This window comes from Coregonus clupeaformis, chromosome 6, assembly GCF_020615455.1.
Source record: "Coregonus clupeaformis isolate EN_2021a chromosome 6, ASM2061545v1, whole genome shotgun sequence".
Taxonomy (NCBI): domain Eukaryota; kingdom Metazoa; phylum Chordata; class Actinopteri; order Salmoniformes; family Salmonidae; genus Coregonus; species Coregonus clupeaformis.
Window position 1 is genome coordinate 21,539,841 of NC_059197.1, and position 21,572 is coordinate 21,561,412.

The 21,572-nt window shown below is 45.0% G+C and overlaps 1 protein-coding gene across 1 annotated transcript in view; it reads left to right on the forward strand.

Annotated features, from left to right (window-relative positions):
- LOC121567738 (serine/threonine-protein kinase NLK) overlaps positions 1–17,177 on the forward strand; it is a 95,213-nt gene extending 78,036 nt beyond the window's left edge. The window contains exons 8-11 of the mRNA XM_041877978.2: positions 5,329–5,415; positions 11,472–11,670; positions 13,537–13,630; positions 14,197–17,177. Coding sequence (XP_041733912.1) covers positions 5,329–5,415; positions 11,472–11,670; positions 13,537–13,630; positions 14,197–14,251 — 435 coding nt within the window. The 3' untranslated portion in view covers positions 14,252–17,177. The remainder of the gene's footprint in view (positions 1–5,328; positions 5,416–11,471; positions 11,671–13,536; positions 13,631–14,196) is intronic.
- Positions 17,178–21,572: the final 4,395 nt, after the last annotated feature.

Genomic DNA, 21,572 nt, shown 5'->3' on the forward strand with positions numbered 1-21,572 from the left:
CACCGCAGAGACCCTCTGTTGATCGACCTTCCGGCAGCAGGAAGGTGCTGCTGAAATGGCAACAAGTCACTTGACATGTACACCCTGTTGGACGACGGGTCGGCGCGCAATATACTTCTACATGAAGCAGCAGAGCAGCTAGGCCTCCAAGGAAATCCTGAGGACTTGGCACTTCGTACGGTGCTTCAAGATATCAGTTTCATATATCAGCTTCTGTGTCATTCTCTGTGGCCCCTGTTACTCAACCAAACAGGTCCTTTGACATCCACAGAGCCTTTACAGCTGAAGAGTTGGGCCTTGCACAGCATACCTACCCGGTCAAAGCCCTTAAGAAAATATATTGGTACCTCAAAGGCCTACCCCTTCAACCGCTGGACCAGACGCAGCCATTACTGCTCATCGGATCAGACTATCCCCATCTAATCACCCCGACGGAGCCAGTGCGTTTGGGTCCCCCTGGTGGACCTGCCGCCATCAAGACTCAGCTCGGATGGACCCTTCAAGGTCCTTCAAAGTTCCTGCAGCAAAGTCTTGCTCCACAACAGTGCCTTCATACATCCCTTGTCTCTCCATCTGCAGAGCTCTTCAGCCATGTAGAGAAGCTCTGGCAGTTGGATACGCTACCGTACAGGAGTGAGAAGCTCGTCACATGGTCCAGACAAGATGTAGAAGTCATGTATCCACTGGAGGAGAAGACGGTCAGGGTCGAAGTGGACGGGGTTCAAAGGTACGCCACTCCACTTTTGTGGAAGAAGAACCTTCCTCCCTTGGAATCTCAGAAGGAGGCAGTACTGGCTCATCTGCGAGGGACAGAGAAGCATCTGTCCAAGGATCCAGAGAAAGCAGCAGTGTACAATGCAGAGATTCACAAGTTAAGAAACTATCCCCAGTAGCAGTCGAAGAGTACCCAGGTTGGTACATTCCGAATCATATGGTCCATCACATTGGGGAAAAACAGAGTCGTCTTCAGCTGTTCCTTCAAACTTCAGGGGCAAGAGCTTGAACGAACAACTCTTTCCCAGACCTACTTTAGGAGCTACTCTGCTTGGAGTCCTTCTCCGTTTCCAGGAACACTCAGTGGCCATCAGCAGTGATATAAAGGGGATGTTCCATCAAGTCAGCCTGCTACCCGAAGTCCAGCCTCTTCTCCGGTTTCTGTAGTGAGACTTAAACCGTGATGATTACGCTGATGTCTATGAGTGGCAGGTTCTTCCCTTTGGGACGACATGTAGCCCCTGCTGCGCCACGCTTGGCCTTCAGAAGCATGTATTCGACCACAGTGAGCCTGAAGAAGAACGCTGTTTCTATGTAGACAACTGTCTACAAAGCCTCCCCTCTGTGGAGGAAGCCAAGAAACTGGTGGACAAGCTGAAGCACCTTCTTGCTGAGGGAGGATTCGATCTACGCCAGTGGGCCAGCAACCTTCCAGCAGTCATCAAACACCTACCTCAAGCATCCAGGTCGGAGAACGGTGAGCTGTGGTTCACCCAGGATGGCGTGGAACCCCAAGAGCACACCCTTGGATTACGATGGCAATGTCTGTCTGACACTCTTGGCTACAAGCAAGGTCACATGGAGAAAGTTGAACCCACCATGCGCAACATATATCGGATCCTTGCCAGCCAGTACGATCCACTCGGCTTCATCGTCCCATACACCACACGGGCCAAGGTTGTGGATCAGAGGCTCTGGAATAAGAAAAGAGGGTGGGATGATCCAGACCTACCTGAAAATCTTCTCCAAGTGAGGCTTATTTGGGAGAAAGAACTTCCACAGCTGTCTCAGGTCACACTGCTAAGGTGTTACGTCAGCCCCGACATGGACCTCCCAACCAGCACAAGAAGTGTTCACGTCTTCAGTGATGCCTCAGAACGTGCGTACGGTGCCGTTGCGTACCTCCGTACTGAAGACGCCAATGGACGGATCCAAATAGCATTCCCTGCAGCAAGATCAAGAGTGGCCCCAAAACGACAACAGTCGATGCCAAGACTCGAGCTCTGCGTTGCACTCACTGGTGCCCAGCTAGCTGTGGTCATCAGAAAATAATCAAAAATAACTCACCCTAGAAATCCATGAGGTCACGTACTGGTCGGATTCTACAACAGGATCTCACAGACCCCCAGGCCTGGCGTTACGTGGACACAGCGAGAAATCCGGCTGACGATATCACACGTGGCAAGACGCTGTCTCAGCTTTCAGAACACAACCTTTGGAGTCAAGGTCCTCCATTCCTGTGGCCAGTCATCCTGGCTGAGAAGACCAGACCAAGTACCTCCTGATGAAGCAGAGGAGCTGCGGAAGCCTACCTTCTGTGGACTCCTGTCAGCGGACACAAAGTCGTCTCTCCCTGATGTTGCCCAGTTCAACACTTTCCATGAGCTGGTGGAAGCCACAGTGCAGTTGCTACACAGGGCGGCCAGTAGTGCCGACAGCCCTTCAGCCGACGATTTCAAGCAAGCAGAACTCGAAGAACTCAGACATGCTCTCCCTACTAGAGGCAGGCAAGCCAATCCTTCCGAGCAGCCGTCTGGTGACGCTGGCCCCAGAGTATGACGACAACACCGGACTGATTCGTGTTGGAGGTCGCCTTCGGAGGTGTGACCAGCTGGGCCCTGACGTTCTTCACCCAGTGGTTCTGGAACCAGGTCATCCGCTCACCAGGTTGCTGATCAAGAAATATGATGAGCAGCTGAGGCACCTGGGACCAGAGAGGGTGTTTACTGAGTTACGTCGAAGGTTCTGGATTCTGAGAGGCAGCCATTTGCCATTTTCAGCTTGGCTGCACCGAAATGCAGGAAGTGGCGAGGCCAGCCAGATGTGCCTAGGATGGCTGACCTGCCTCCAGCCCGACTGCGGCTCCACAAGCCCACATTTTATTCTACAGGCGTGTACTGCTTTGGACCGTATATCATCAAGATTGGCCGAAGAAATGAAAAGAGATGGGGCATCATCTTTAAGTGCATGACCACCCGGGCTGTACACGTGGATCTACTGACGAATATGGATTCCGATTCATTCCTAATGGCGTTGAGACGCTTCATTGCTCGAAGAGGAAAGCCCTTTGAGATCCTGTCCGATTTAGGAACATTTCAAGGGAGGCGAGCGAGAGTTACAGGAGGCATTTATGACTCTCCACCCACAGCTCCAGGAACAGTTAGCCAGTCAGAAGATTTGCTTCACCTTCAACCCACCAAGTGCACCACACTTTGGAGGATGCTGGGAGAGGGAGATCAGATCCATCAAGACTGCCCTGCAAACCACTCTTGGTGCGCAGACCATCTCCAAAGAGGTGCTGAGGATTGTCCTAATCGAAATAGAAGGGAACTTGAACTCCAAGCCCTTGGGATATGTGTCGTCGGACATCTCAGATCCGGATCCAATCACTCCTAACTCTTCTCATGGGGCGGCCAGACTCGTCACTACCACAGGTGGTCTACCCAGAGTCTGAACTGCTCATTCGCAAAAGATGGAGACAGCCAGGTTCTAGCCGACCATTTCTAGCACTGCTTCACACGGCCTCACTTTCCCATCTGCTCCAGGGATAACTGACTTGACAGTTCCAACTTGCCAGAGTGCCCTAGGAGACTGATCATCCACGATCATCACAACGAAACATTTTTCCTTAGTAGTTCATTTTCTCTAAATCTAAAGGCACAACCTAGATTCAATGTCTTAGTAGATGAACATGTTATTACTGACAAACTGACACGTTTTTCATTTTCGTCAAAAACAACTTTATATTGAAGGAGTGCCTTTGATTCGACGGCCTGCCCATGCATAGTTCAGCGCTAGACGACCATTAGACCCGATGACGTGTTTCTACTCATGAGCTTAGCTAGCCAACGTCGCCATGACTTTCTCGCTCTTCTCGTAAGCCAGAGAGGGAGCGCTGCTTACTATTCGACATGCAGGTGTCCACATACATTTGGTGATGTCTCTTTTCCTGAGTCACCGTTTGTTTAACTTGGCTGTGTCTCGGGCGGCATCATGGGGCCGGGACAGGGAGAGGGACAGGGGTCCAGTCCAGCCTCACCTCCCTCTCTCTCTCTCCTGCCCTCCTCCCCCTTCATCTGTCTAGAACTTCATCCCTTGCTAATCCCAGACTAATGCCTACTAATGCTACTGTGCACCGCCATGCTCTCTCTCTCAGCCCAGCCCCGTGCCCCAACACACTGCCACCATGGCAACACACACACACACACACACACACACACTGATGTAACACACACAAACAAAGCACGGAGTTAATAGGTGGAAATTCTACTTTCCGGTAACAGAGAACTTGGGTCCACTTTTAATTATCACTGGAGTTCTCACACATTGCAATCAACTCCGCCCAATGGAACACAGACACACTCGCACGCATGCACACACGTGCACAAGCACACATACACCCACACCACACACACACACACTATGCAGCCTTGGGAAAAAAGGTGAACATTTCATGTCCATTGTCCTGAGGATGCAGCTTTAAAAGCCTCTCCTCTGCCTCTGCTCTCCTCTCCTCCCGCTCTCATCCCCCTCTCCTCTCCTCCTCCCCCTCTCCTCTGCTCTCCTCCCCCTCTCCTCTCCTCCTCCCCCTCTCCTCTGCTCTCCTCCCCCTCTCCTCTCCTTGGTGATTGCGCTGGGTGAAACACAGCGGAGGGAGTAGTGTGTGGTGTAACAAAGTCATCTCCTGATGAGCGTGAATCACCAGTTGGGGCTTGCATCTGCTCGCACCGGCAAAACCTAATCAGGGAAAACAAGCGATTACCGGTGGGCTTTTTCAATCAGCTTTGTTGAGTTTGAGAGAGAGAGATGGGGCAGGAAAGATAATTAGTGTAAAAATAACTTGCTCATTGTTCTTTTGGGCCCACCTCCTCGTAGAGATAAGCACATGGCAGGGCTATCATTTGAAGGATCCTTTTGGCGGCGGCGTGGAAGACGTTTGGAAGTGAAGGAGATATTTGTAAAATCGTTGGCTGTGGCTGGCTTTGATGCCACAGATAAGATCTAGGATTCAATTCAATTGAATCCACATTGCAATATGTACGCAGTAGCCCTTGACTTTCTCCCGTTGTCACATAAAATCACGGCATGTTTTTGGGTGCTGTACGTAAACTGTACTACCATCTACACTCCCTTCACAGGTAGATGCTTCTTCTGAATGTGAAAAATGTAATGTTGAATGTACAGTTCATGATATGATCATCCAAGGTGTTTTCACAATTCTTAAATTCCTCATGTAATTAAAACAAGGCCAGCATTGAAAAAGCTTTATTTGGTTAAGTTGACTGTGCGTGTAACTATTTGACTGACTGACTATGTAATTTCCTGTTTCTGCAGCCATCCCTTCCTGTCCTGTACACCCTGTCCAGCCAGGCCACCCATGAAGCTGTCCACCTCCTGTGCAGGATGCTTGTGTTCGATCCGGTGAGTAGTGTGTGTGTGTGTATGTTGTCATGTTTAACTATACTTGTGGGGACCAGAAATCTCCACAAGAATAGTAAACAAACAGAAATCTGACCAACTGGGGACATTTTGTTAGTCCCCACAAGGTCAAATGCTATTTCTAGGGGGTTTAGGGTTAAGGTTAGTGTTAGGGTTAGGGTTAATGTTAGGTTTTGAGGTTAGGGTAAGTGTTAAGGTTTAGGGTTAGGGAAAATAGACTATTGAATGGGAATAAATGTTGTGTCTCCACAAGGTTAGGTAAACAAGAGTGTGTGTGTGTGTGTGTGTGTGTGTGTGTGTGTGTGTGTGTGTGTGTGTGTGTGCACGCCTGACTGCCTCCCTGCCTGTTGGGAAACAGATCATTATACTCCATGGTAATAGGATGCTATTTCTACCTAAACAAAGATAACAAAAATAATCTCCTCATTACAAGTAATGGTTCAATGGCTAAATGGCTTGCCGATTGGACACCATATGCAGAGATGTAAAAAATACTCTACTCTAGAGTTTTGGCTTCTGCTTACACAGACTGAAGCAGCTTTTTGGCTTTCTGTCTGAATAAAATATATTATTTTCCTAAAACGTACGAGTATACGTTATGGTACGCTGACAGTTTTTGCATCACTTCTGTATAGTACAGTTAACTACACTACACATTGGCAGGATATTAATTCAACATCCTAGGGTGATCGATCCTGAACGAAGGGAACATGGGGAAGGTAGTGGTAACCCTAGACACCACTGTCACTGACTTTAATTAACAATCCAGCTTTTGATTGAATGACGTTGGCTTCAATGGCAGGCTTTCACCTCTGGCCAGTGGCCAATCCAGGGTGATGGACAGCCAGGGTGTAAGACTGTTCCCCCAGTACATATGTCTCCAAGTCCAACCCCTAAAGGGCACTGCCTTGACCCTACTGCCCTGCAACAACATCCTCCTTTCATGAGTTAGGTTGACGCGTTGACGCTTATTCACTGTCTTATGCAACAAAGGGAAGTTGATTAACTTTGCCATCTTCTTTCACCCGACCCACACGTTTACTTTTTCATGCACTTAGGAGATGATTAAAACCAAACAATGTTACAGGCTTGTCCTACATCCATGGGCGCGTCAGAGTGACTGTGTGAGAGAGAGACTGTGTGTGAGAGACTGTGTGTGTACGTGTGCAGAAACCCTACTAGCAGCTAGCGTTGACAGAACACACACGGTGGTGTTTATTGGCATCTCCTGACTACCTGGGGAAATAACATTACATTTACATCATTTAGCAGACGCTCTTATCCAGAGCGACTTACAAATAGGTTCATTCAATTTATGATAGCCAGTGGGACAACCACTTTTTTTTTTTTTTTTATGGGAGGTGGGGAAAGAAAGATTACTTTATACTATTCCAGGTATTCCTTAAAGAGGTAGGGTTTCAAGTGTCTCCGGAAGGTGGTCAGTGACTCCGCTGTCCTGGCGTCGTGGGGGAGCTTGTTCCACCATTGGGGTGCCAGAGCAGCGAATAGCTTTGACTGGGCTGAGCGGGACCTGTGCTTCCGTAGAGGTAGGGGAGCTAGCAGGCCAGAGGTGGATGAACGTAGTGCCCTCGTTTGGATGTAGGGTCTGATCAGAGTCTGAAGGTAAGGTGGTGCCGTTCCCCTCACAGCTCCGTAGGCAAGCACCATGGTCTTGTAGTAGATGCAAGCCTCAACTGGAAGCCAGTGGAGTGTGGGGAGGAGTGGGGTGACATGAGAGAACTTGGGAAGGTTGAACACCAGACGGGCTGCAGCGTTCTGGATAAGTTGAAGGGGTTTAATGGCACAGGCAGGGAGCCCAGCCAACAGCGAGTTGCAGTAATCCAGACGGGAGATGACAAGTGCCTGGATTAGGACCTGTGCCGCTTTCTGTGTAAGGTAGGGTCGTACTCTGCGAATGTTGTAGAGCATGAACCTGCAGGATCGGGTCACCGCTTTGATGTTACGACAGGGTATTGTCCAGGGTCACGCCAAGGTTCTTTGCACTCTGGGAGGAGGACACAATGGAGTTGTCAACCGTGATGATGAGATCATGGAGCGGGCAGTCCTTCCCCGGGAGGAAGAGCAGCTCCGTCTTGCCGAGGTTCAGCTTGAGGTGGTGATCCGACATCCACACTGATATGTCTGCCAGACATGCAGAGATGCGATTCGCCACATGTTTATCAGAAGGGGGAAAGGAGAAAATTAATTGTGTGTCGTCTGCGTAGCAATGATAGGAGAGACCATGTGAGGATATGACAGAGCCAAGTGACCTGGTGTATAGAGAGAATAGGAGAGGGCCTAGAACTGAGCCCTGGGGGACACCAGTGGTGAGAGCACGTGGTGCGGAGACAGATTCTCGCCATGCCACCTGGTAGGAGTGACCGGTCAGGTAGGACGCAATCCAAGAGTGAGCAGCGCCGGAGATGCCCAACTCGGAGAGGGTGGAGAGGAGGATCTGATGGTTCACAGTATCAAAGGCAGCGGATAGGTCTAGAAGGATAAGAGCAGAGGAGAGAGAGTTAGCTTTAGCAGTGCAGAGAGAGCCTCGTGACATAGAGAAGAGCAGTCTCAGTTGAATGACCAGTCTTGAAACCTGACTGGTTTGGATCAAGAAGGTAATTCTGAGAGAGATAGCAGGAGAGTTGGCTAGAGACGGCACGCTCAAGAGTTTTGGAGAGAAAAGAAAGAAGGGATACTGGTCTGTAGTTGTTGACAACGGAGGGATCGAGTGTAGGTTTTTTGAGGAGGGGTGCAACTCTCGCTCTCTTGAAGACTGAAGGATGAGTTGATGAGCGAGGTGAGGTAAGGGAGAAGGTCTCCGGAAATGGTCTGGAGAAGAGAGGAGGGGATAGGGTCAAGCGGGCAGGTTGTTGGGTGGCCGGCCGTCACAAGATTTCATCTAGAGAGAGGGGAGAAAGAAGTCAAAGCATAGGGTAGGGCAGTGTGAGCAGGACCAGCGGTGTCATTTGACTTAATAAATGAGGATCGGATGTCGTAAACCTTCTTTTCAAAATGGTTGACGAAGTCATCTACAGAGAGGGAGGAGGGAGGGAGAGGGGGAGGGGGATTCAGCAGGAAGGAGAAGGTGGCAAAGAGCTTCCTAGGGTTAGAGGCAGAGGCTTGAAATTTAGAGTGGTAGAAAGTGGCTTTAGCAGCGGAAACAGAGGAAGAGAATGTAGAGAGGAGGGAGTGAAAAGATGACAGGTCCGCAGGGAGTCTAGTTTTCCTCCATTTCCGCTCGGCTGCCCGGAGCCCTCTTCTGTGAGCTCGCAATGAGTCGTCAAGCCACGGAGGAGGAGGGGAGGACCGAGCCGGCCGGGAGGATAGGGGACATAGAAAGTCAAAAGATGCAGAAAGGGAGGAGAGGAGGGTTGAGGAGGCAGAATCAGGAGATCGGAGGGAGAAGGATTTAGCAGAGGGAAGAGATGATAGGATGGAAGAGGAGAGAGTAGCGGGAGAGAGAGAGCGAAGGTTGCGACGGCACATTACCATCGGAGTAGGGGCAGAGTGAGTAGTGTTGGAGGAGAGCGAGAGAGAAAAGGATACAAAGTAGTGGTCGGAGACTTGGAGGGGAGTTGCAGTGAGATTAGTAGAAGAACAGCATCTAGTAAAGATGAGGTCAAGCGTATTGCCTGCCTTGTGAGTAGGGGGGGATGGTGAGAGGGTGAGGTCAAAAGAGGAAAGGAGTGGAAAGAAGGAGGATATGAGAGAAATGAGTCAAAGGCAGACGTAGGGAGGTTAAAGTCACCCATAACTGTGAGGGGTGAGCCATCCTCAGGAAAGGAGCTCATTGATGAACTCTCCAAGGGAACCTGGAGGGCGATAAATGACAAGGATGTTAAGCTTGAATGGGCTAGTGACTGTGACACCATGGCATTCAAATGAGGAGATAGACAGATGGGTCAGGGGAAAAATAGAGAATGTCCACTTGGGAGAGATGAGGATTCCTGTGCCGCTGACCAGATGCTCTCGGGGTATGCGAGAACACATGGTCAGACGAGGAAAGAGCAGTAGGAGTAGCAGTGTTTTCTGTGGTAAACCATGTTTCCGTCTGCCAAGAAGTCGAGGGACTGGAGGGTAGCATAGGCTGAGATTAACTCTGCCTTGTTGGCCGCAGAACGGCAGTTCCAGATTTGCCGGAGACCTGGAACTCCACGTGGGTTGTGCGTGCAGGGACCACCAGATTAGTGGCAGCAGCCACTCGGTGTGAAACGTTTGTATGGCCTGTGCAGAGAGGAGAGAACAGGGATAGACAGACACATAGTTGACAGGCTACAGAAAAAGGCTACAATAATGCAAAGGAGATCGGAATGAAATGAACTAAACACCTGGGAAAGCGAGAGAGCGGGGCCTCCCTCACTTACGTTTCACTGAAACACTCAAATATAACTCTCCCAACTTCCACTTTAGAAATTATAATTGTTGTAAACTACAGTGGTTCAATGTTTTCTAGGAATAGACTCTAACTTAGTTTATTCAGCTAGCTAACTTGGTACAGTATTCTTCCGTGAAAACCGTCCAGGGCACCGAATCCTATGACGCCATAGCCAACTAGCATGCCAGCCAACAATAACACGGTTTAGCACCAATACTCGGTTACAATAAACCAGTATGTTAACACGCCAAACAGATAATTCGTGTCCGTGTCTAATGTTGTGTAAAGTTTTGGGTTAGTTTTGACAGTTTGAGTGAGTACGTCGTCAACTTATTCAGCCAGTTAGTTAGCTAGAATAGTTAGCATACTAGCTAGCCATTGCTCTCTACCAACGAACCACCCCTCCTCCGACGGCACGAAACACACAGAGAGAGCCAAGCTAGCGTTAACTAGTCACCCATGTCCCGAATTCCCTTGAACGACTCTTGTTACCAGTATGTAAAAACAAAACAAAAATAAATATAGGTTATAACTTACCCTTAGGAGCTACTGTTAGCCAGTTAAGTGCAAAGCTAGCCACTGAATTGATTCAGCCAGTTCGCGTCTGTCCCAACGGAGAGAAAGCGTCTCCAAATATTACAGCTAGGTCGTTCCAGCTATTGTTTAGTTAGCTATCCAGGTAGCACCAAGCTAGCTACCTTTCGAGTACAGTAGCTACTAACTACCTAACGTTAACGCTTCAGATAATGAGGTTAGAAAACAGCTGAATGGTAGGTAGCTAGCTGGCATAATTACAGGTACTCTTAAGCGTGAAAGAACATTGGAAACAACTATCCACAGTTGCTAATAGTTACCAATAGCTACCCGCCAGCTAGCTAGCTTTATAGGTCCAAGTAGTGGGTTAGCTAGCCTTGTGCTTCACCGGGCTCTGCCGAATACAATACTTACCTACAATAATTACCTACAATAACCTACAATAACTACCTAGACAAACTGTATGAACACAGTTGTAATGATTCTGAAGCTCTGTCACTAACAGATTAGGAGGAATCTGACTTATGGTGATGATGGGGGCAAATACATTGAGTTATCGAGGCCTACTGAATACAGGGTTGTCTTATTGAGATCTGTAATGTGGAAATAAGCATCTTTATCAAATCAAATCAAATGTTATTTTTCACATGCGCCGAATACAACAGGTGTAGACCTTAGCGTGAAATGCTTAATAACAAACCCATCACCAATCATGCAGTTCAAGAAAGAGTTAAGAAAATATTTACTAAATAAACTAAAGTATCTAGACTAGAGGGTAGTATTTCTCAGAGTCTGGCACCTGTCAGTGGGATATTGCTGACTAGTCAGATGGTTATTCAGTTGAGGCTGATTTGGTTTGATTCCAAGGTCTAGTTTTAATATGTGGTCCTCAAAAGAGAGAGAGTGTGCAGTAGACTGCTGTTTATGAGAGACAGCAAATGCTTTATCAAACAGACCATTTGATTTGGAGGGATTTCATAGTCCTGTATGTATTCCATCAGTGTGTATAGTCTGTGTACATCAGTGTGTATAGTCTGTGTACATCAGTGTGTGTAGTCTGTGTACATCAGTGTGTGTAGTCTGTGTACATCAGTGCGTGTACATCAGTGTGTGTTTGGCCCTCCCCCAGTCGAAACGGATCTCAGCGAAGGATGCCCTGGCCCACCCCTACCTGGACGAGGGCCGACTGAGGTATCACACCTGCATGTGTAAGTGCTGCTACACCACCTCCTCTGGCCGAGTCTACACCAGCGACTTCGAGCCTGTCACCAACCCCAAGTTCGACGACGGCTTCGAGAAGAATCTGACCTCCGTCAGACAGGTCAAAGGTGAGTCTGTCGACCAACCAGCAGAGGGCAGAGTAGTGCTGTGGGAATTAGCCCTTTTCAAGTTTTGTTGTTTTATTATTTTATCTTCTGTCTTAGGCATCTCTATTGCATCCATTTTTATCCCCTTCATGTTACCGGGTTATGTTTTTCCACTGGGTTTGCAAAGAGAGGCAGCTTTAGCTAAAGCTAATTAGTTTCAATGGGTGATAGATAGACATCCATCCATTGCATACATGGTGAAAGCCTTATCCCAACTTAACCTAGTACCACAATTATTGTAAAACAGACAGCTTTACAGACACCTGAGGTCCTAATTGAATCCAATCAGCTCTGAGACCATGTGCAGATCATGCCTGTGTGTGTTAAGGCATCCGCATGCTTCCCAGCCGAAACCGTTCGGAAGGGTTTTTCTCAAAGCAAGCCAAAGTCTGTAGCCGAAGTCTACGCCCCTTCATCGGTGATTGGTCAACAGTAGGGATTCTTCAATAAACTCTGTTGTCATTCAATGAGAGACGAATCATTTTCATGCACATTTTTTCGTTGAGAAATACTGCACGAAACATCTTAGTTAGATTTACATTACATTAGATGTCAAATTACACAACTAAGATCTCTTCAGCAAAAACGTCAACATTTATGACAGATTTCTTGAGTTGTCTTGTACTGAACTAAAATATAAATGCAACGTGAAGTGTTGGTCCCATGTTTCATGAGCTAAAATAAAAGATCCCAGAAATGTTCAATACGCACAAATATTTTATTTCTAAATGTGTACACAAGTTTGTTTCCATCCCTGTTAGTGAGCATTTCTCCTCAGCCAAGACAATCCATCCACCTGACAGGTGTGGCATATCAAGAAGCTGATTAAACAGCATGATCATTACATAGAGGGAGACCCAGATCAGTGGTGGGCTATTCTGTCAGCAGGTACTAGTGAGGTTGTCTTCTAAAAGCAGGCTTACTCTGGTGGAGGGTCGAAATAAACCTGGCCTTCTCCCTCACCCTCCTTCTCTCTCCCTTTCCTTCTCTCCCTCCTCCTCCCAACCCTCTTCCCTCCCTCCTCCTCCTCTTCCTCCCCACCCCCATTCTCCTCCACCTCCTCACCCCATCCCTCTATCCACTTGCCCCTTATTTCCACTGAGAGATTAGCCACCCTGCCTGGTGGTAGCCTAACTGCTGGCTAACTCCAAGCTGTTTACAGACTGCTGCCCTTGACACTGGAGCACCACTTTAGTCGCTAGCCTATAGGGCCCTTTGGTGTGTGCACATATACACACAAACGTACATGCTCATACTGGTAAAAATGGCTGAAATGTTAAGATGATTTGTCGTCAATTGTGTAATGCAATCACAGTTTCCACCTCTGCAGCAAAAGACAGATGGCTGGAGTTTGCAGGAATGTGATGAATGACAGAACATAACTCAATACATCTGAAACCTTGGTGCAGGTGCAAGATATCCTGGAGTAGGCCTGTGACAAAAACAAAGACAAATGAATAGCATTTTACTTTTACTACAGACATTGTGCTACGTTGTACTCTGGTACTTATTTCAACTATTTACCTGGTCCTAAGTGGTAGCTAGGCAACAAAGCTTGTTTTAATGAATCCCAATGAAGCATAATAATCAGTAGATCATTATAATGCAAGTACCATTTTACCACAGGATTTCTAAATACACACCAGGTGTTTATAAGTGAAGAGCTACACTTCGAAATAGATCTTTACCGATTTAAAAAACAAACACTACATACTGTATAACTCATTAAGTCAACCCCGGTTAAAAAGCTTACTGTGAAACTCGGTGTGACTCTAAAGAGTGTGTTAGGTTTGTCTCCCTGAGTATGACTCTCTCCGTCTTCCACAGAGATCATTCACCAGTTCATCCTGGAGCAGCAGAAGGGGAACAGAGTGCCGCTCTGCATCAACCCCCAGTCAGCCGCTTTCAAAAGCTTTATCAGGTAAGACTAGAGGCCTCTGCCGGGGGATACCACCGGATTCTTCATTGTTTGGATTTTTGGACTTAAGCTACAGTAGTTTGAAAGCGAACCACTTCTTAGAAACTTGATAGCTTGTTAGACGACATTAACCCTACTTGACCTGGTCCTGTGAGCATGTCAGTTTACCTTCCCTTAGCTAATCTACCTGTCACACCTTGATACCTGTGTACTTCTGTGTCACAACGAGAACAGTAACAGTCCATTCCATTGGCCAGCTTTCCTCCTTGCAGTTCGTTATTACCCGGCCTAAAACATCTGATTTGTGAGTTTCCCTCCTGCCTCCAGCCAGCCAGCCAACATGCTGAGAGTTATTGTGAAGGATTTGGTGCATTAGTTAATAGCTTTTTCTGCAGGTCCTCTGCAGTAGATGCATGCTGCTCACTAACACAGAAAGTGGTGGTGCGGCGGCAGTGCCAGTGACTGACCATATCTTTCCATCTCTCCCTGTCCCCTCATCTATCTCTGTTTCCTCTTATTTATTTTGCTCGTCTCTCTCGCTGTCTCTCTCTCCCGTCTCTCCCTGACAGTTCCACTGTGGCCCAGCCCTCTGAGATGCCCCCGTCCCCACTGGTGTGGGAATAGCTGTTGTCTGGGCCACGCCCCCGCGCTGGACTACTGAGGACAAGAAGAAGAAACCCCCAAACTGCGTAGCATTTCACTGGAGTCTAGGACTAGCACTGTCCACTGTGTGTGTACTGTAATACTAACTATGAAGTTTTAAAATGAACCCAACCAACCACTGCTGACTGGGTTATGGAGGGACTTTTAGAGTGTGCTATGTATGCAAGTATATGTCCACACTGCTCTGTAGATGCAAAGCTACAAATGGATGCACACACACATGTGCATACAAACATCGTGCAGAGCTGGTATAAGGGCCACCCTCATGGGCTTGAAAGTGTGTGTAAAGCCAGGGATGAGACCGAGGCAGAAGGCTACAGAGAGTCCTCGTAGTCTCTGCCCGCAGTCCCCGAGGGCAATGCACAGCTCCCATCCACTTCCATACATGCATAATCATCATTTATTTATTAAAGGAGGGAGACGGGGTCCGGAAAGGGTGTTCTTTTTATGTATAGCACAAGATTTAAGACAGTACCTACTCACGCTAGCTAAACCCTCCTCCCCGAGAAATCATAGCGTTCAATTAGAGATTATGCTTTTTATTTATTTGTTGTGTACTGTTAAATAGTATAGTCAGCGGGTTTCAATGTTTGTTTTGTTACATTTTTTCTTCTCTATTGCTGTTTGTTCTGTGGCTGCTGTCCCCCGGGTTAGAAGTCAGTATTTGTGAAGAGATGTGTGCTCTGCATGCCACTTGGTTGCGATGCGTATGGCGAGAACCCCTCACATCCCACACGGCACACACTCGCACGACTAACCCAAATATGGGCATGTGGAAGTATGGTGCTGTGAGGGGTAAAATGAGGTAACCCTGGAATGTGGTTGCTTCAAAGAATAGACAATTAGTGGGAAAGAAGCGCCACTGAGAGCTGAAGTGATCCTCCGCTCTGGTTAGAAGTACAGAAACATGCTGGGGGACAGAGAGAAAGTAGTTTAGGGTACATGTTAACATTGTGGTATTCAGCACAGGTTTTGTGCTACAGGAACAAGAAGGCCATGTTGGGGTGGTACTTGGTCGTTGCATTTTCTCTCTGGAGACGTGAGTGACCGAATTCAAGTAATCTGCTGTTAAACGTACCGTATGAACAGGCATGATAAGAGTGTAGGGGATACAGACATTCACTGGTTCCCCTGCCATGTCTGCTGAATCTATAGTCCTACCATACACTGTATGTCCATGTTTTGTCAATACATACCTAGTTAAAGACAGACAAGCAAAAATAATTAAATTATTCTAAAGAGAAAGCGAAACCAAGATTTAAAAAAAGAGATGTTTGATGATACGAGGGGACGTTGCCATTCCTTGAAGACATTGATTAATTTTTTATTCCGTAGGGTTCCAACAACAGGAGTGTGTGCGTGCTGCTTTAACGTGTGTCCTGTCACGTGCAAATGAGTATGTTTAACTAACTACAGTGAGTTTCTTTGGTGAGGGGGTGTGACCTTATCAAGGGAATGGTGTCAAAGACAAAGATATTACCATCAATGAATAAGGTCAATTAAAAAATGTATCCAGTAATATTAGGTCTACTTTAAGCCTCACTCCCCATAGTGATGTTTCATGTCACCCACACCTGCACCTACGACAATAAAATAAACTCTCAGAAGAAAACTATTTAATATATTTTTAGATTATTCTTTTTATTTCTTTCAGTCAACATTCTATGGCATGCTTTCTCATGATCCACGGAATTTGATATGTAAATACATGAAAAACAAATAGATTTAAAACAAAATCTACAATGGAGGAAAAAATTAATTAAATGAAAACTCAAAACAATACTGCTGTATAGAAGGTGTAATAGCCTGCACGTTTTTAGGGCAGTGCATTTTATTTTATTTTTGAGACTTGCATATAAATGTATATATTTTATTTAGTATTTTTTATGTTTTCCCCTGTACTAGAGTGTGTAGAAGACAAAAATAATCCAAAACAAAAATGATTGAGAAAACAAATGAAAAAACACAACCAATTATGTTAATTGTGTCTTGTGTGTACTGCAGAGCTCTGGATATATTGAAGTAGAAGGCTTTTTACTTATTATTATTATTGTCATTATTATACTATTATTTTATTATTATTATTATTATTATTATTTCTTCTACCTTAGAGAAACACTTTACTATTGTGTGTATATGTATATAAAGGAATCACAATGTTGGTCTCTACCTCTTGAGCTCAATTACTTGGTTTGTTTACCTCCACAAGTTTATCATTTCATGTGGAGAATTAAAAATAAAACTTGAATATCCCTTACAGCTTTTATATATATATATATATATATATATATATATATATATATTGAAAACTGCTAGTTTTCTTTTTCACTCATTTGAAAAACAATTTTAAATTTGCCAGAGGTGGGATCCATCCTATCATGTCATTGTATTAAAATACCCTATCAATAGCCAAGCAATTCCAGACTGTTAGTTGACGCTGAGTCATATATTTGATAGGCTATGACCCCCCTTGTCTCCCTGTGTAATGTATGTGTGTGAAGAGATTTTGTGTTGAAATGAAGTACAAAAACCCACTGATGCAAATTTTAGATGTGTAGAAAAAATAACAAAGCAGAGTGAAATATGATGGTGTGTGCTGTGAGAGAGACTAATTTGAACAAAATTTGGATAGGTACTACTTGTGCTGTCACACATTTTTATAAGACATTTGAAGTTTATACTCAGAGGTAATGTAATTTGAATACAATTTACGATAAATATATCTATAAAGCTTTGCTTACAAGGACCTTAAAGCCAATGTGAAGTTGAGACCGGAAATGACTCCTCGGATATGCTCTAGTGTGTTGGGGAAAATGTCCGGTTTCTAAAAGTGTAGATTTTAAGTACAGTGGTGAAACTCATTAAATGTGACATTTAAAGAACGTCAGTGCTGTGGCTCTTGTTATTATTCTTCCTGCTTCAGTAGACCTGGACAGTTGCGTACAGGATCTAGATCATGTAATACGCATAATGTCTGATTTCATCCTGGTTGATTGTGTGGTCTCGTGTGGCTCAGTTGGTAGAGGGTGGCGCTTGCAACGCGAGGGTTGTGGGTTTCGACGTACTACTTACTGTAAATTGCTCTGGATAAGAGCGTCTGCTAAATGACCCAAATGTAAGATTGTGATTATTTCATGAGTTTTACTGCCACCCACTGGAGGACATTAGCTTTAACAGTCTAAGCACTTCAAAACTTGTGATCACACGTGATATACAATCAAATCACACATTGGTTTCACATAGGATTTTACCCTTTTATGTTCCACTGAGGGCAAGTGTATATCAATATAGACAGAATCTCAATTATAGTCCATATAAAAGGTGCTCTATGCAACAAGTCCAACTACAACAGCCCTTAATGTCTATGATACTGTATGTCTGTAGCAGTAAATTAATACAATTCCTTGAGAAAAATAAAGAATGTTGAACATTGTTTTAAGCTATAGTTGCTTATTTATTGAATAGGTCTGGAGGATACAAGAGCATAATATAATTATTATAGATCAAATGTTGAACCCTCCTTAAAGGGGCAAATATATCCACATGTAGGAGATTTTTAAATTCTAGGCTATGATATGGTCTTGAGGATGGTCAAACTGGTCACCAGCTTCAGTTGGTCAAATTGGTTTTTCCAGCATGGTTGGAGAGCGAGAGGTAATGGAATGTAAGACTTGATGAGTGAGTGTTATAATATACTGTAGGTACAAGGTTAGTGTTAGGACATAGACAAACACTGTCCAGGATACACTTCCACACTCCATTCCCCCAGGGGGCAGCAGCAACCTTATCCAGGTGTTGAGCCTGGTTGATAAACACATCAGGTGCTGCTAATTAGGGTGATTGTCAGCCAGTGTACCAGCTGGCAAGCCGTGAGGCTGTTGGGTTTGTTTGGTGACCATGAGGCCTTTCGTTTGGTTTTGAATATTTAGTTTGGGCATGCCTTTTTGTACATGTTAATGTTTCGTCACCATCTGAACCAACAATAATCTGCTTGGACTGGCCGACCACGAGGTCAAGAGAGACAGAGCTGGCCCTGGACCAAGGTAAGGTTGCTGTCTCCCTGGGCACATGTACATTCAACACCTAGGCACATACTGTATGCTGATTTCTCAAAATAATGTACACATTCATTCAGGTTACAGACCATGTAAGTAGGCCTAGGACCCCTAGCCAATATCCGTAGCCTAGTTATTGGCTTCATAACAGCGAGACCTTGATGGATTAAGGCTAATAACAGGTTTGATGTGGTGAGATAAGATAAGTGCACGAGGAGGAGGATTGGCATAGTTTGTTTTGGGAAAATATTTACATAAAAACAACATTCAGTTGTTGGGCATGTACTATATTAATGTGTCGAGTCAAATATTTTATCTTATCTGAAGTTTACCAAAAGTCTCAAACCATCCAGGGACAAAGCTGGTTGAAATTAAGTTTTGTGTTGGGAAAAGTACAAAAACCCACTGATGGTGAATGGATAGCATCTACATAAATTGTTTGTCATTTCTGGAGTACACTTCATTATGTTTAACTGGATCCTATAAAAAGTTATGATGGTTTAAACATAGTGTTACTTTGTACAACATCAAGCATGACTTGCAAGTTTTCCCCTTTTTTTCCACAGCAATGACATTTCCAGTATGGAGAACTGTCACCAGTCTCAACAGTGAAGAGGTGACTCCGGGATGCTGACCTAGGCAGAGTTGCAAAGAAAAAGCCATATCTCAGACTGTAAAAAGAAAAGATTAAGATGGGCAAAAAAACACAGACATTGGACTTTTTCTTTGCAACTCTGCGTAGGTCAGCATCCCGGAGTCGCCTCTTCACTTTTGACTTTGAGACTGGTGTTTTGTGGGTACTATTTAATGAAGCTGCCAGTTGAGGACCTGTGAGGCATCTGTTTCTCAAACTAGACACTCTAATGTATTTGTCCTCTTGCTCAGTTGTGCACCGGGGCCTCCCACTCCTCTTTCTATTCTGGTTAGAGCCAGTTCGTGCTGTTCTGTGAAGGGAGTAGTACACAGCGTTGTACGAGATCTTCCGTTTCTTGGCAATTTCTCGAATGGAATAGCCTTCATTTCTCAGAACAAGAATAGACTGACGAATTTCAGAAAGTTTTGTTTCTGGCCATTTTGAGCCTGTAATCGAACCCACAATTGCTGATGCTCCAGATACTCAACTAGTCTCAAGAAGGCCAGTTTTATTGCTTCTTTAATCAGCACAACAGTTTTCAGCTGTGCTAACATTATTGCAAAAGGGTTTTCTAATGATCAATTAGCCTTTTTAAAATGATAAACTTGGATTAGCAAACACAACGTGCCATTGGAACACAGGACTGATGGTTGCTGATAATGGGCCTCTGTACGCCTATGTATATATTCCATTAAAAATCAGCCGTTTCCAGCTACAATAGCCATTACGACCTTAACAATGTCTACACTGTATTTCTGATCAATTTGATGTTATTTTAATGGCCAAAATAATTGCTTTTCTTTCGAAAACAAGGACCTTTCTAAGTGACCCCAAACTTTGGAATGGTAGTGTATGTACAGTACCAGTCAGAAGTTTGGACACACCTACTCATTCCAGGGTTTTTCTTTATTTTTACTATTTTCTACATTGTAGAATAATAGTGAAGACATCAAAACTATGAAATAACACATATGGAATCATGTAGTAACCAAAAAAGTGTTAAACAAATCAAAATATATTTTATATTTGAGATTCTTCAAAAAGCCACCCTTTGCCTTGATGACAGCATTGCACACTCCTGGCCTTCTCTCAACCAGCTTCATGACGTAGTCACCTGGAATGCATTTTAATTAACAGGTATGCCTTCTTAAAAGTTAATTTGTGGAAGTTCTTTCATTCTTAATGTGTTTGAGCCAATCAGTTGTGTTGTGACAAGAAGAAGCCCTATTTGGTAAAAGACCAAGTCCATATTATGGCAAGAACAGCTCAAATAAGCAAAGAGAAACGAAAGTCCATCATTACTTAAAGACATGAAGGTCAGTCAATACGGAACGTTTCAAGAACTTTGAACGTTTCTTCAAGTGCAGTCGCATAAACCATCATGTGCTATGATGAAACTGGCTCTCATGAGGACCACCACAGGAATGGAAGTCCCAGAGTTACCTCTGCTGCAGAGGATAAGTTCATTAGAGTTACCAGCCTCAGAAATTGCAGCCCAAATAAATGCTTCACTGATACATCTCAACATCAACTGTTCAGAGGGGACTGTGTGAATCAGGCCTTCATGGTTGAATTGCTGCAAAGAAACCACTACTAAAGGACACCAATAAGAAGAAGAGACATGCTTGGGCCAAGAAACACGAGCAATGGACATTAGACCGGTGGAAATGTGTCCTTTGGTCTGGAGTCCAAATTTTTGGTTCCAACCACTGGGTCTTTGTGAGACACGGTGTGGGTGAACGGATGATCTCTGCATGTGTAGTTCCCACTGTAAAGCATGGAGGAGCTGTTATGGTGTGGGGGTATTTTATATTCAAATAGCCAACCTTTGTCTTAATGACAGCTTTGCACACTCTTGGCATTCTCTCAACCAGCTTCATGATGTAGTCACCTGGAATGTATTTCAATTAACAGGTGTGCCTTCTTAAAATCCCCACAAGAATAGTAAACAAACAAAAATTGGACCAACTGGGGACATTTTGTTAGTCCCCACAAGGTAAAATGCTATTTGTAGGGGGTTTAGGATGAAGGTTAGAATTAGTGTTAGGTTTAGGGTTAGGAGTTGGGTTAGTTTTAGGGGTTAGGGAAAATAGGATTTTGAATGGGACTAAATTGTCTCCACAAGGTTAGTTACACAAGACTGTGAGTGTGCGTGTGTTCATGCAAGTAGAAAAAAAACATGTTGGCTCACTCTACTTTTAGAGAAATGCCATCCTCCTTTCTTTCATGTTGATGAAATTACTTATGACTCTGTCATACAATGGAGAATTAAGTAAAACCACAAGTCCAAATCCCTATCTCCATCCATGGCTAATTTAGGAAAGGGTCAATTTTAGCTAGCTAGCTAGCCACCGGAGGACAACACAACGAGATGCAACAATTCAAGTTGTTTCTGTTAATGACGTATTTCTCTTGATGCGAAGTGATAGGAGTGAAGCCAAATCCAAACTGGCTTCCCTTGACACTTTTTTTTATTTTTAGTGTACCAGCAGCATTCACAGTTGAGCTCACTCAGTTTAGCTCATCGCTGATTGGCTATGATTTTATAGTTTTTATCAAGGGAGGCCAAATGCGCGCTGGCTTCCCTTGCATT